General features: G+C 42.2%; 2 protein-coding genes across 5 annotated transcripts in view; one reads left to right on the top strand and one right to left on the bottom strand.

The window, feature by feature from the left end:
- Nucleotides 1-3,330, top strand: part of LOC135707066 (protein Aster-B-like) — a 61,984-nt gene extending 58,654 nt beyond the window's left edge. For 3 of the 4 annotated variants that reach the window (XM_065228804.1, XM_065228802.1, XM_065228803.1), the window contains one exon: nucleotides 1,921-3,329. In XM_065228804.1, the coding sequence (XP_065084876.1) occupies nucleotides 1,921-2,061 (141 nt within the window). In that variant the 3' untranslated portion in view covers nucleotides 2,062-3,329. Of the gene's footprint in view, nucleotides 1-1,920 lie in introns of all 4 variants that reach the window. The other variant, XM_065228801.1, reaches the window with a different exon arrangement.
- Nucleotides 3,331-9,792: 6,462 nt separating this feature from the next.
- Nucleotides 9,793-11,379, bottom strand: LOC135707101 (uncharacterized protein K02A2.6-like). Its single transcript, XM_065228837.1, has one exon. It carries the CDS (start codon nucleotides 11,377-11,379, stop codon nucleotides 9,793-9,795), a length of 1,587 nt encoding a protein of 528 aa, XP_065084909.1.
- Between the last annotated feature and the right edge of the window lie 4,201 nt (nucleotides 11,380-15,580).

The following is a 15,580-nucleotide window of genomic DNA, read 5'->3' as shown; positions in this document are numbered from 1 at the left end:
AAATTCAAACAATTTTAACTTTTTTTTATCTATTGAATAAGCCAAACATTCCGTGCGTTTGGTCACGAGACATTTCCGTGATGGGAACAGTGGTTTCCCTAACACAGTCGCCGATTATTGATACCGAGCACTGAACATGCCAGACGGTACCTATCTTTATGACTTTTGATGCTAATTTTAAGCCCCTCCTATTAAGAGAATTATGCCACAAAAAATCTTGCCGAATTCTCTTAATAGAAGAGGCTTAAAATTTGCATAAAAAGCATGAACCGGACGGTACATGCTCAGTTTCTGTGATTGATGTGTTTTCCCTAATACATATTTCATTTCCGCACCGCTATCATATCCAAGAACATTGAGGAAAAAAATTCCATAGCATTGTTCTAAACTGGTTTCCAAGCTTCCAAGCCATCGGTCTTTTAGGACCAAAAATGACTGATAAAAGAGTTTACTTAAGACTTCAAATAAGAGTATGTATCCCAGACATATCGTCCAGGACACCGACATAGCACCTCAAAAACAGAACTCTCAAATTACTTCCGAATCGAGTTAAGGTGTAAGTAATTTAATATTTACCATACTTTTGCTGCGACATCAAAACTACTTTCGAAATCCTACGTCAAATCTACGGTCGTGTCTTGCGTACAATCTCTTACTTTTTTTTTTATCGACAGGAGAGCAATTTTTTCCTAAATATTTTCTAGTGACCATCGACATAGAGAGATATCGAGATAAAGGGAGTAAGGAACTGCCCAAATTATCGAGCTAGGTAAAAACATCGAGATATAGAACATCAAGAAATAGATAATTGACTGCAGTCACTTTAACACTTTGGCATGAGAGGCATAAATGTTAACCAATATATAAAAAGCCATAATTAATTTACCTATGGTGATGTCCGACCCTTCTTACAAATATAAATTCTTTGAAAAGTGCTCATATGATATTTTTGCGATCTGAAATAATGCGTTGAAAAAAAAGGCCTTATATTTTTTTGAAAATGCATCAAAGTAAATTGAATCACATGTAATTTTTGCAGTGCGGCCTACTACCAACCGCTGAAAACTAACGATTTTAAATTGGCTCACTACTTGACTAGTCCATTGGTCCCAAGTATATCTACACGGTTAGAAAAAAGTACCCAAAATTAAGTTCTTTTCACTCATCTCAGCACTATAGTGCAGGAACCCAAAAGTAGGTAAACCGGGTCAAAGTTTTTTTTTTTATTATTATTATTATAGTCACTTTAACACTCTTGGGTCATTCGCGACTTGTCCGGGGGTGAGATTTGAACTCGTGACTTTGGCGTGAGAGGTATGGATGTTAACCACTACGCCGGGGTCGCCCCCTATTCGGGTCAAAGTAATTTTCATTTACTTGTGTGCAGTTCGTATGGAATTTTCCACTGGCTTTTTAACCAAAACTAAGTTAGTAGTACCCAACAGTAGGCAAATATGATTATACTCAACGTTGGGTTCCCACACTTTACTACCACTGTTGGGTGGTTTTGCTCCTCCGTTTTTGACAACATTAGACGGAGAAAAGGAGACAAACTAGTCAAAAGTAGGTAAAAGTGAACTGGCCGTTGGGTACTTTTTTCTTACCGTGTATAAGCGTACAGATAAAATGAGGGGTTCGTGGATTTTCCTTTGTTTCGATTAGCTTTGGACCAAAGATAGTACCAGAGCTGAGCCAAAAAGTTGAGCACCTTTCTTCGGGACCTTCTGGTCTTAGAGTAACCTCTATGCTACTATAATCCAGCTATAAAAATTAGCGGTAAGTGGCATTTTGGGTAACGGGGTATTTTTTGGGAATGACATTTGGGGGACGCATTCGGGTAATGTTATAGAATCAATTTCACCTGCATACATGCATCAAGCAAAATTCGCTAATTTGACCACTTAATATTTTATTCCTTAGGTACGAAAAAGTCTGGAAACTTTATCAATACTTTTGCACGATTCTACCAAGAAGTATGGTATAAGCAGTTCAAATGCCGGTGAAGTACCTGGCTCTGCTGGCAGTACGATTCTGGAATCCACCTCCGAATACGGGACGTAGCAAGCAAACTCTGGCGCATCACGGTAGGCGGAAATGTGATGCAGCAGCAGTTGTAGGGATTTTTTTTATCATTAACTTATCGTGATATTTAGTTCTAAGTATTTATTCACAGAATAAGCTATGTTTGCATTTAAAAAAAGTTAGTAACAACAATTACAAAGCAAAAGGTGTGCGCAGGATCGGTCACAGGAAATAATTAGTTAACAGACGTAAAAGACAGCTTATTATAAACAAAACGAGTCAACAAAGTGTTTTAGGTAGCCAAGATTCCTTCACAACTCTCCTTGGTTCTAGTGTTTAGGGCAATTATTCCTGTCCCAGCTTAGCTGGATAAGATTAAATTGTTTTTCTTTATAGGAGTTCTGGAAAGGTGTCTCAAGTTTACTGATATAATAACACGAACTAGTCATATGACATAAAACGCGAAGATTGGACAAGGTCCATTGGGTCAATGGTTCTCTAATTGAATTTAGAATGATTTTTCACAAAAAAAAAACAATATATTCCCATGGGTAATATTTTGTTTTGGGATGCGCCATAAATTCTTAGCTCGTGCCGTTCGGTACATGGTGATACACGATACATGAATTCCAACAACTTCGAACTATACGAACCTGAGTAATGTATATCGTATAAAATCCCAATGTTTTGTCAATTCATTAAAGGTATTTACTTTTTGTATGTTTCGACTGTTAATAAAACAAATGTATTTAATTGCAACGTTGCATTTTAAATCTTGATTAATAATAATTAAAAAGATATATATAATATTTGGTAATATGAGGATATGCTTTCGATTCATTTTGTTACTTGGTTGGTATGTATCAATACGTTCTTGTAGGGCTTAATGGTATGTGGATATTTTTTTTCGTTTATGGTGATGTAATAGCATACCAATATTGCGGAAGACAGCTTTCATTTGAACAAAATATGAGCATCGTATTTTCCTTGGGAAGACTTAGGAAAGCGGTAATATCAAACGAGGAATTTTGTGGAACTAATATAACGCAACTTTTGGTTGACTAAATAATGTCTGTGATAAACAAAAACCGTTGAGAAAAAGAAATCAAAATAATTAACCAACAGAAGCAATTAAAAGTTTCGTGAACATGCATTTTAGTGACAGGAATAACAGCAAAACGATGAATTTCTCGTGATTCGAGTTTGGGTTGACTTGTAAAATCTATTTTTCAAGCTTAGTTTGTTTTGTTCTCTGCTTATGTTTGTATTAACTAGAATACAAAGGAATGGACTTGAATAGAAAATTCAACATATCTATTTTTAATTATATCCGAACGTCCTTTTATTATCCATCGTAACCATATCCGAGTCAGATTGATCATTGTCAATGTTGCAAACTTTTCTAGATGTTTTAAAACATGCCAACTCGCAGCCTAATTTTGTGCGGCCCGCAGGTTGTTCTATCATCGTCCATCTTTGTCAGTTGAGCTTTGAATCTTGTTTGTGGATTTCGGTAACAGTTTCTGTGATCAATAAAAAACGGGTGTTGGAGAGCAGCCAACAATTTTAAGTTTCTATTAAATAACTAAGCTGCTTACCGATGTTCTCTTAAAAACAAACAGAATAAACAAAAAGTTGTTTTTTGAAACATTGCTGAACACTACTAACACTTTTGTCATAAACAGTTGCCGAAACATCTAGGTATATGACTTATTTCTGACATAAAAAAGTTGCTGCAACTTTTCGTGATGACAGTGTGCTACTTTGAAAGATCCTTCCATGATTTTTTTGCATTTAGTTTAGCAATTTGTAATGCTTGTTAAATGACACAAAATTTTTTGATTGTGTAACAATGTGGGAAACTGCGTAAGAACCGACCAACCGAGATTGACAAAACACATTTTTTATGTGTCTGGAATCAGTGTTCGGCAAAACTCAAACATTCAAATCTCATGCATGAGTTTATTGCAAAATCCAACGTCACAAAAATCACCAATAAGTTTTCAAGTTCAAAAATTAATTTCTTTATAGTTTAGTGTTATTCATTGTTATTACTATTGTTTGTGCATCAGGGGTTCGAAAACTATCACAACAAGCATAAGCATGCTATTAATTGACGTTTGAGTGTTTTATTTTTTATTTAAAGCTCTGTTTAGATTTTTCGGCGTTGAGTGTGAATGTGTGAATATGCATGAGAATCTTGTGGGCAGAACCAGCCGAAACGAAGCGAACCGGAGAAAACCACGAAAAAGGAATTCGTTCGAATATAAAAGATACACGAGGCCAAACTTGTTTCACACGGTCTTTAACAATAACTATTCTCTGGGAATACAGAATGTGGAATGGAACAAGGTATGAACAAAATAAATATACGCCTGCTACTGCTCGTGACGCTGGTGTTGTTTTAGTCTGCGATGTTGGTAACTGCCATTCGCCTTGACACCAGTCCCGAAGTGACGTTTCTTCACACACATTTTGACAGTTCTTTATGGGGTTTTGCGTTGGAGTGAGAGAATAAGAAAAAGTCCGCCATGTTGCACACATAGACTGACAGTTACATATGAGATTTTTCCATAGGAGTAAAGAGTTACAGAGCTCTCGTCAACGCCAATAAATGTCATCATGATGATGTGAGGGGTAGAAAACGGTAGGATGGTTTTCTGGAGATAGGTGGTTGGTGATTTCTCCCACACTCCTCCTCAACGAGCACTGGATCGACTCATCTCGAAAGCCCACTCATCTCCACCAGCTGTCGAAATTTAGTCGCACCCAGGGGTTTTGTGAGTGCGTCCGCTATCATCCGCTCCGTTGGAAAGTAGACCAGATCAACTTCGCCTTGCTCCGTCCGAGGCTCCGTCATATCCTTCACAAAAATTTGTCTCGTGTCTATATGTTTAGACCTCTTGCTTGGCTTTGATGAAAGACAAACAGCTTTGATTATCTTCGAACACCGTTGTCGCCTTGGAAAAATCTTCTCCCAAGGCTGCCATCAAGCGTCGAAGCCAAAGTAGTTTCACTTAAAGCGATATACTCAGCTTCCATCGATGACAAGCTGACGCACGATTGACGCCGACTCACCCAAGCGATGTTGCCGCATCCAAAAAAGAATATGAACCCTGTAGTGGATCTCCTGCTTGCATGATCTCCGGCATCGGAGTAGCCGACCAGTGCCCATTCCTATCCGGGTTCAAATCTCAGTCGCATATCCATAGTTCCCTTCAAGTATCTCACGATACGGTTCGCAGCTTTCCAGTCCATTTCAGTCGGCGCACTAACCTTTCCACCAAGTATTGAGACACTCGAAGCTATGTCTGGCCTGGCATTCACCGCCACGTACAAAAGAACTCCTATGAGGCTTCTGTACAGAAATGTATCCGGAAACTGTTGACTGAAATTGTTCACTCCTACGTACCCAGGATCCATTGGGGTACTCGACGGCTTACAGTCCTCAAGGCCAAACTTCTTGATCAGCGTCCTAATGTAGATTGTCAGCCGCAAGCTGTAGAATCCGCTCACACATTGAACATTGAATCCTAAAAAATGCTTCACAGCTCCGAGATTCGTAACATCAAACTCCTTCCGCAACGATTCAAACACATCAGTGATCAATTTTTCGTCCAACCAGGATGTCATCCACGTAGATTAGCAAAAATACTACACCTCGATCGTCGTCCCGAACGTACAAATAGGAATCAGAAGAACATTGCTTGAATCCGAGTTTGATTAACGAACCATGAATCACACGGTTCCAGCAGCGTGCTGACTGCTTAAGTCCGTAAATACTTTTCCTGACAGACAGTTTATAGACAAGTTTCTCCTTCCCGGTAGTCACGAATCCTGGAGGCTGGCTCCTCAATCGTGCCATCTAAATACGCCGTCTTAACGTCGAAATTATGGAGCACCATTCCTCGCTTACCCGCTACGGCTAACAACGCTCGGAAGGTCTCCTGTCTCGTCACTGGTGCAAAAACATCCAGGTAATCTTCACCATAGCGCTGTCGGTACCCCTGTGCCACTAGCCTTGCCTTGTGTTTCACTACGTCACCTGCTTCATCACGCTTAAGTTTGAAGACCCAGCGTGACCCAACAGCCTTCTTCCCTGGTGGCAGTTGAACTAAGTCCTAAGTCTCGTTCACCGCGTGGGAATTCAACAACTCATTCATTGCTTCCTTCCATTCAGGGCACTGCAGCGCTTCACGGTAATCCGTCGGTTCGTCGGCTTCATTTCTAGCAATCCCGACTACAAAGTCATCTAACGCGCCGATAGGACACCGCGATTAAGCCTACCTCGCCTCTGTGCTCCTTGCTCCTCCTGAACCCGAACATCTTCAGAATCATCGGACACGGCGTCGGCCCAACCTTCAAAATCCGACGACGACCCACTGTCATCATCCTCAGGTTCAATAATCTCCTCATCGGGAATCTGATTGTTATCTCCAGCGATCGGGTTCTCTACCTCAAGTACCTCGGCCGTTTCAGGTTCAGTCTGTTTCTTGGCTTGATCAGACCCATTTCCCAGTTCTATGAACTTGGCATCCCGGCTGACCATAATTTTATGGTTTGAACGGTCCACAAAACGATACCCTTTATTTTGTATTCCCGCACTTCTACAGGGTGGCCGATGTCCGCCTAAGCGGACCAGTATCGCGGGATACAATAAAACGGTGATATTGGAACCGGAATGTTAAAACGTGTTGTTAACGTAATAAAAGTAAACAAGGACTGGTCCAACTTTATTCATTTACTGGTGACAACTATTTTTGTGTTTGTGTGTGTCGATGCGCATGATGACATCGCTGGGTGACAGTCAAAGCTGCCACGTACGAGCCCAATGGCGTACAAAGTAGTACACGGATACGAATTTTGTTCATTTAAAACAAAAATATAAATGTTTATACATAAACATATGAATTATACAAAGTAAATTGAAAGAATGTTTAAAACTAAAATATTTATGTTTGATTAAAATTCAAAAGCATGTTTATTTCAACAATATAAGATTTGGGTAAACGGTTTTTAGCGTGTCATGCCTTTTTATTTCCTTCTTGTTACATTCGGAAAAAAGTTGCGCCAGCTTTGCTCAACCTCAACAGAAAACGGCCATCCATTTCGGATCCTCCTCCGATACCGAACATAGAAAGAAACCGGAATGAGGACCAGTGGCAGAAACGGCAAAACGACGTTAATAACACAAATTTGCACCGGTTCCACTGAACTGGAACCCCCGGACACCCACCCCGACGGGTCATCGCATCCCGGACCAGGACCCCAATACCCACAGCTCACCCGAAAAAGAACAAGAATTAAGATGCCCTGCCCGAAGATCTTTTTTTTTTTATTTCTTTGCAAACCTGGCGGTTTGGTGTAGATCGATACGTCAGCAGAAAAATGTCCAACGCTTCTTCCATGGTCTTCCTCCCCGCTTGGATTTTCCGCAACGCCCGCTTAAATGTATCCACAAACCATTCTGCCCGCCCATTAGATTGTGGGTGGAACGGTGCGGTAGTTATATCAACAATCAATACGAAACTATCGATTTTAAATTGGCTCCCTACTTGACTAGCCTATTGGTCCCAAGCAAATCGATTAACGTACCCCATTCTAGTCAAAATTCTAGTACTACACAATGTTTGTTTTGATTCGCTATGAAAGTTTGCAGATAAAATGAGGGGTTAGTGGAATTTCCTATGTTTCGAGGCGTGAATCGATTAGCTTGGGACCGAAGATAGTACCATAGCTGAGCCAAAAACTAGAGCTCGTTTCTTCGGAACCTTCTAGTCTTAGAGTTACCTCTATGGTGAAATGCTGGCTGCCGCTGGTCGCACAAAACTGTTGAAACTCGGCGCTCGTAAATTGTGGGCCGTTATCGCTGACGAGCGTCTCTGGAATCCCCAAGCGAGAAAACAGGTTGCGAAGAATACCGTGTGGCCACTGAACTGATGCGACGAGTTACAATCACAATCACCTCTGGTCATTTGGAGCAGGCGCCGATGACCAGTACAAAATAGTTTCCATCAATCGGTCCGGCAAAATCAATATGGACGCGCTGCCACGGTCCACCAGGCGTTGGCCACAGAACAGATGCACACTGTATGCATGCCTTCACGAAGACGCGATGTCCTGGTCCAGGGAAGGCCAATATATATAACCTCCCAACAAACAATTTTAGCTGCAGCTTAGCTTATACAGGCAAAAATTAGCCACATAAGGCAAATTTTGGCTGTATAAGCTAATCTGCAGCTAAAATTGTTTGTTGGGCTCTAGCGAGGGCCTTCATTCTTACGATCCCTGGATGGCCTTGGCGCAGTTGTTGCATACATCGCTTGTGGTGTTGCTCAGGTATGACGAGCCGTTCCCCGAACATGATACACGCATCCGTAGTGCTTAGCGAATCCTTTCTGGCGTAGTAACGTTGTAGCTCGGCATCGGACTTGTCGAGCTTTTCGGGCCAACCAACCCCAAGGAAGCGATAGACCTTCCATAGCACTGGGTCAGCCTGTGTATCTTTCTCCACTGTGCTGAAACTAAGAGGAAACTCGTTAGCTACTTCGTTCACCACTGACCTGATTTCATCCTCCAAGATGATGCTCGCGATGACATAATCTTCATCTGGTTTGACATGGTTGTCAATTAGCCGTGACAAAACGTCAGCATTACCGAACTTAGCAGTAGGCACATATTCGATAGTAAAATCGTATAATAAAATAATTAGCGCCTAACGTTTTAAACGATTAGCGGTGTATACGGGAATTCCCTTGCTTGAGCCGAAAATCCGTACCAGTGGCGCATGGTCTGTCTGAAGACGGAATTTGCGCCCGAAGATCATTTTATGAAATTTCGTCACAGCGAATACTACAGCCAATCCTTCACGGTCCGGTTGACTGTACCGCTGTTCAGCCTTCGTGAGTGCGCGGGCGGCGTGCTGTACTACCTTCATCGAGCCATCTGGGTACCTGTGGCTGATGGTAGCGCCAACACCGACCGATGATGCGTCCGCAGAAACCACTATCTCGTGCCTTGGATCGTAATGCGTCAGCAAAAGGTCAGAGCTAAGAATCTCCTTAAAGCGGTCGAACGCTCGCTGACATTCCACCGTCCATCGAAATTTTACTCCTTGTTTAAGTAGCTTATCTAGCGGAAAACATAGCGACCGTATGTTTGGCACAAACTTCCCGTAGAAATTTACAGCGCTTAAAAACGAACGCACTCCGCTGACATGCGTAGTTGCAGGTAGCTGCTTGATAGCCTCAACTTTCGCTGGATCAGGCCTCAACCCATGGCGATCGAGCAGATGGCCTAGTAGACTGATGCAAAATTTGAAATTTTCGCTCCACAGTGCTCAAACGGTTCCAAATTGGGCCCTGATTAGCCTCCCAAAATTTGAACTCATTTAGTGAGAAACTGACTTGGCACAAACCATTTGAAGTTTATATGGGAATTACTATGGAGAAACCATAATTTCGGTTTATATCTATCTCAAAATTCACCAGTTCACTCTACTTAAAAAATAATAGCTAAACTTGTTGCAATTTTTCTCAGCTTCAATTTTTTTTGAAAACTAGTTTTCGATCAAATGTAAGGAACAAAAGTTATGACAAAAGACAATGAACAAAAAGTTTTGTTTTCCCATAGTAATTTCCATATAAACTTCAAATGGTTTGTGCCAAGTCAGTTTCTTATCAAATGAGTTTAAACTTTCGGAGGCTAATCAGGACCCGATTTGAAACCGTTTGAACACCGTGGAGCGAAAATTTCAAATTTTGCATCAGTCTAATGGCCTAGGTAACGAATTTGCTCTTTGCCAAAGGAGCACTTGCTGAGACGAATTTTGAATCCATATTCCTTGATTCTATCAAGCACGGCACGAAGGTTTCTCATATGGTCTGCTGAGCCTTCATCCATTTCCATTTGCAGGAATGAATCAGTCAAATCGATCTGGCTAAAAACGGTGGAGTTAGCCAGACTAGCAAAGATATCCTGTGGTAACGGGAGTGGGTACTGATGAGGCTGTAACGAGTCATTTAACCCCGTTGAATAGTCACCACATATCCGAATCGACCCGCTTGACTTGCGGACCACCACGATTGGAACCGCCCACTCCGCAAAGTCTACTGGCGTGATGATCTGTTCCTGCTCCAGTCGGTCTAGTTCATCATCCACAGCCCGCTGCATCGCGTAAGCGACCGGGCGTTTCGGCCGGAACACGGGAGATTTGCCTGACTTCAGCTCCAACTTGATCTTCATCTTCGTACAGATGCCCAACTTGTCCGAGAAAACCGCTGGAAACTCCGCCTTGAGTGTCTCCACATAGGACGTTTTACTCCCGACCTGGCAGCAAATCGCATTGAAGGGTACCGACCACAGTCCAAACACTTCCATCATATCGGATCCGAGGAGTTGAATTTGCTCTCGAGAAACTCGCACTGTACCCTCCGATTTCATATCGTTGATCATCATCTCGCAAGAAAATTCGCCTTCGATATTCAAAATCTTTCCAGCAGCTGTCTTTGTGACGATCGTTGGCGCACACATCGAAGGGCTTCCGATTTTGCGCCACGTTCCCATTGAAATGATGGTAATGTCAGACCCTGTGTCTAGTTGCAGGCGAACCGACGAACCGTTGATGTCCACTGGTACATACTTCCTGTACTTCGTTGCACTACAGGCGTTCACCGTCACCACCTTCGCAGCGGCGTTTCCTTTTCGTCGATCGGATCTCCTGAACTTCGCTTTCCCAGCACTGTGGCAGTATCCCTCCTTATGTCCGACCGTACCACAATCACTGCATTTGTGGTTCTTAAACGAACAATCCCTGGCATAGTGATTAGCATCACAGAGCCAACAAGCTGATTTGGGCCCACTCGCGTTGCTTCTGGAATCAAAGCCGTCCTTCGAGCCCTGCTTCGGCTGACGTGCTGGGAACCTTCCAGGATGCTGTCTGGATTTCAGCGCTTTCACACAGTCAGTTTGATCCTCGATCATTGCTGCGTTGTGCCTCAAATTCAGCAAGCGCTGGTTCTCCTCCGACAACTGCTCCATTGTCACATCACACTTCTCTTCGATACGCGTCAAAAGCCTGGTTCGAACTTCCGCATCCCGCTCCGACTTAAGCCCACAGACGAAAACCAGACATTTAAACTGTTCTTCCGACAGCTTCGTAAGTTCGAACTCCACGCATGACTTATTTATCCGGCAAGCGTACGTGACATAGTCCTCTCTAGGCTGCTTCAAGATCTGTAGGCAGCGATACCTGCGGCTGATGACTGACTCGGATGCCCCGAACAACGAGGTTAGCTTCGACACCGTCTCCTCAAATGAAAGATCTTTCGGTGTTTTAGGTAAAATAACGTATTCCATGTTTGAAGTCATGTGAAATCAATGTTTAAAACAAAAATAATGTTGCGTTTATTTCAAAAATATTCGTCTTGAAAATAAACGTATTTAATTTTGTTTGGTTTGGCAGCTATGCGAACAATAATAAATATGTTTATTTTAAACATGCTTCTCATGTTTAAAATAAACATACATATTTTGAAATTATTTTAAATTGAGTGCAGGGTAAAGCAAAATAAAACGGTTTGCAAAAAAAAAAAGAAAAAAAAAGATCTTCGGGCAGGGCATCTTAATTCCTGCTCTTTTTCGGGTGCGATTAAGGGTGACCTATGGGTATTAGGGTCCTGGTCCGGGATGCGATGACCCGTCGGGGTGGGTGTCTGGGGTTCCAGTTCAGTGGAACCGGTGCAAATTTGTGTTATTATCGTCGTTTTGCCGTTTCTGCCTCGGTTTTTGCCACTGGTCCTCATACCGGTTTCTTTCTATGTTCGGTATCGGAGGAGGATCCGAAATGGATGGCCGTTTTCTGTTGAGGTTGAGCAAAGCTGGGGCAACCTTTTCCGAATGTAACAAGAAGGAAATAAAAAGGCATGACGCGCTAAAAACCGTTCTCCCCAAATCTTATATTGTTGAAATAAACATGCTTTTGAATTTAATTCAAATCAAAATATTTTAGTTTTAAACATGCTCTCAATTAACTTTGAATAATTCATATGTTTAGAGTATAAACATTTATATTTTTGTTTTAAATGAACAAAATTTGTATCCGTGTATGTTTGTTTTGATTCGCTATGAAAGTTTGACAGATAAAATGAGGGGTTTGTGGATTTTCCTATGTTTCGAGGGGTGAATCGATTAGCTTGGGACCGAAGATAGTACCAGAGCTGAGCCAAAAAGTTGAGCACGTTATATCGGGACCTTCTAGTCTTAGAGTTACCCCTACACACTTAATCCACAAACGAAGTGACAGACGGAGCGGCTCGAAATTTGATTTGACGCACTTACATTTTCAATTTTCGAGTGTACCTCACGGCAACACTATCTACTCATATGTACTAGATTAAACTAGGGGGTACCGCCTGTTATCTCTTTTTCTCTAACGAAAATTGAAAGGGAGAGCCTGTTGTCAAACAGCATGTCATTATATCGCTTCTTTTGTATAATGAAAGACCATAGGCCAAAATGATTAGGGATGAACACATCGGGTTAACATTTGCTTACAAGTAAACGATGTTGAGCTGTCAATGACTCGCGCTTGTTGCAATTGTTGCTACAGATTTCTTCAGTCCGTGCTAGAAGCCTAAGTCACAGTCATTCGCGACCGAGAAGACAGACATCGTTGTTGGACGCCAAACAGAACCCGGCCATACTCGGTATGCTGGTATACATTCACTCCTCCGTAGCGGAACTGGAAGGATCCACCCAAGCTGCCGGATATCAGTTTTGTTTGCTCCAGCTTCTTCTTATTATTCTGCAGAACCAGACAGTGCGAGTACTGGTCGTGTTTGCCAAACCAACCGGTGGAATACTAATCTGAAAGCCGATTTCTTAGGCACGTTGCATTTGTCGCAGTAGATCGTCACTTGCTGCTGCACTTTCATGGAGCGGATTACAATCGCCGTGGCAGTAGTTTCGTCGTACAGATCGATCACTGGATCGATATCAACCCGATAGGTATGGCCGGCATGCTTCGCGTAGTGACGCTCGCTCATGTCACGGGGAATCCTTTCCGAACAGGCGGCGCATTCAAACTTCTGTACGAATCGATCGGGACATAGGATTTGATGTCACGCTTTTGTCTCTTGCTGCCTCGACTGCTCAGCCTCTACTTATTCATCATTCAAAACATTTTCCGGTACGGGTGCGGGTAGTGGATGTCCCTGTCGAATTGGTTGATTAGACGAGATCATCGTCATCGACAAGTACCAGTTATCAAACTTTCCAGCTATCATGCAGATGAAGTTTTCAACGGAGTAATCTCTTCCACCTATGCAGCACAAGCTCGGTTAACAAGCTGCGGCAAGTTTTTACGTCGATGCAAATGGGAAATTGGAATTCAATCTGAAATTGAAAACCAACCCTAATAAAATTGTTATGGTTATTTTGCTTAACGACGTGTTCGGGGTATCATCCAAACCATTTGTTGGATAGTTTTATTATTTGGGTTTTCGTTCATGTTGTTGTTGTTGAATATTACAGCAGATAAGCTGCACATAACATATACACATTAATCCAGTCAGTAATGTTTTACTGGGTTTTTGAATTGCGGACTGTTCGAAAAAAGTTTAAAACTCTGCAGGAAATTCAAAAATATGAAACTTTTTCTGAACTTGTACAGATAAAGTTCTGTTAATCTCATTTCTTTTTTTTTTTCCTTTGATTTGTTTTTCGTCGATCTGGTTTTCCGTACTGAGCACCAATGCTACCGATGCCAGCACTGATAAAAATCCCCTTATACATTTTGGCAAATTTCCATTGCTGATTATTCATAAAATGTATAAGGCTACCACCAACCAATTTGTTCCGAACGGCCGGAAGACCAAGCTGAGGCATGGGATGCTCACTATGCCCCACTTGTTCACTATGCCCCTCTTACCCCTACCATAAAATCACAACGAAAATCATGGTATATGAGAAATGTACAATAAAAAAGGGGGCTTGTTAAGCTAAGCATCTTAAAAATAAAAAAATATTTTTGTCGAACAAATTTGATCTCATCAAATTAATTTTCATTGATAATTGTATCGTTAAAAACGAAATTTATTATTCCTCCTTTCCAATAATTTAATAATAAATTTTTAATGTGCCCAAAATTCAACCGTAAAATTCATTGTAATTTCGTTATTTTATTATAATTTTTTTTTGCGTCCATCCTCGGTATGCATTCGTTACTCCGTAGCGGAACCGGAAGCTCTCGACGAGGGCGATCTAAAGAAGAAAAATTTACTCCAAAATCATGCCGAGATCCATCGAATCAAAGAGGCGATCGACGTGCTGGAGGTGAGAATGAAGGAGGATCGGATGAAACTGATTTTTTTTTTATTTTATTACGGCTAGAGATGCTGTATGTCAAGCGTTTGAGCATGATTGCGGTACGATGCACTATTCTGGACTGGTCTACTATACGTGGCAAAACTAGTCATTATACCTGCTACGTGTACCTTGTTACCTGAAGACGAGGAAGGAATCTTCGGATTCATGGAGGAGGACATCGGACATCAGAAATGAGGAAGCTCGTATGCGAGGACAAAAGTGTTACATCTGCAAGGGTTGATGCATATATTATGTCACGCTCTAGGGGGGGGGGGGGGGTCTAAGATTTTGTGACAAGCAATGCATTAGGTATAGGAAAAACGTCACGATAGGGGGGGGGGGGTAAATTTCTCTTCGATTTAGCGTGACAAAATAAATGCATGGGCCCCAAGGAACGGTATGCGAACGTTTTGTGTTGCACGAAGAAGTGCTTCCGTTCATTTCAGACGCTTTGTGGGATGCAGAATGAGTGCCTGTCGCATTACGTGGATACGTTCCAGTCGTGGTGCGATAAGCACGTAGCGCTGGTGGGTAAGGTGAAATAATCCGGGACCGAAGCCTGTGGGATTTGCTACGATGAGATGGGACCGTACAGGAAGCTGGAATCGATTCGTGCTGTCAGAATGTCTGGTTCCATCGGAGCTGCATGGCACAGTTTGCCCAATCGGCGGGGTACTTTTTCAAGTGCCCTTTGTGCAACAACAAGGACGACTTTAGTCAGCAGATGCAGCAGCGTGGCATTTATATTCCACTGCCACGAGGAACTTCCGTCGAAAACTTCGAGGAACTTCCGTCGAAAAATTGCTTCGAGCCAAACCGGTCGTATCAAATCGTTGACTTCTTCGGACAATGAAGACGAAGCATCCTCCGCCGGATCGTCGACCGTGTTCGATTTCAACTATCGTGTGAATTTAACCAAAAAAGCAGTGCCGAAAATCGATGGTAGAATTGCAGTCGATCAAAGAGTTCATCCGTTCCGACACGGACACGCTAACGGATGCCTCGGTGGGACAGGAGATCGTGCGTCCCAAGACGCCTGCCAGAAATCTTTTGAAAATCTGTTCAAATTGTAGCTTTTCGGGTCGAAAACCGTCCCACGAAAATGGTCCACCAGCGAGTCTGATCCGGAGTACGTTACAGCGAAGAAAATTAGGTTGATTTAATTTTAATGGTGACCTTCCTTAAACGGTGA

Source organism: Ochlerotatus camptorhynchus, unplaced genomic scaffold (genome assembly GCF_037179485.1).
Source record: "Ochlerotatus camptorhynchus isolate MF236.1 unplaced genomic scaffold, CSIRO-AGI_Acam_v1.1 ptg000303l, whole genome shotgun sequence".
In the NCBI taxonomy this organism is placed as follows: domain Eukaryota; kingdom Metazoa; phylum Arthropoda; class Insecta; order Diptera; family Culicidae; genus Ochlerotatus; species Ochlerotatus camptorhynchus.
Note: the sequence above shows the minus strand (reverse complement) of the source record. Positions and strands in the feature narration are given on the sequence as shown.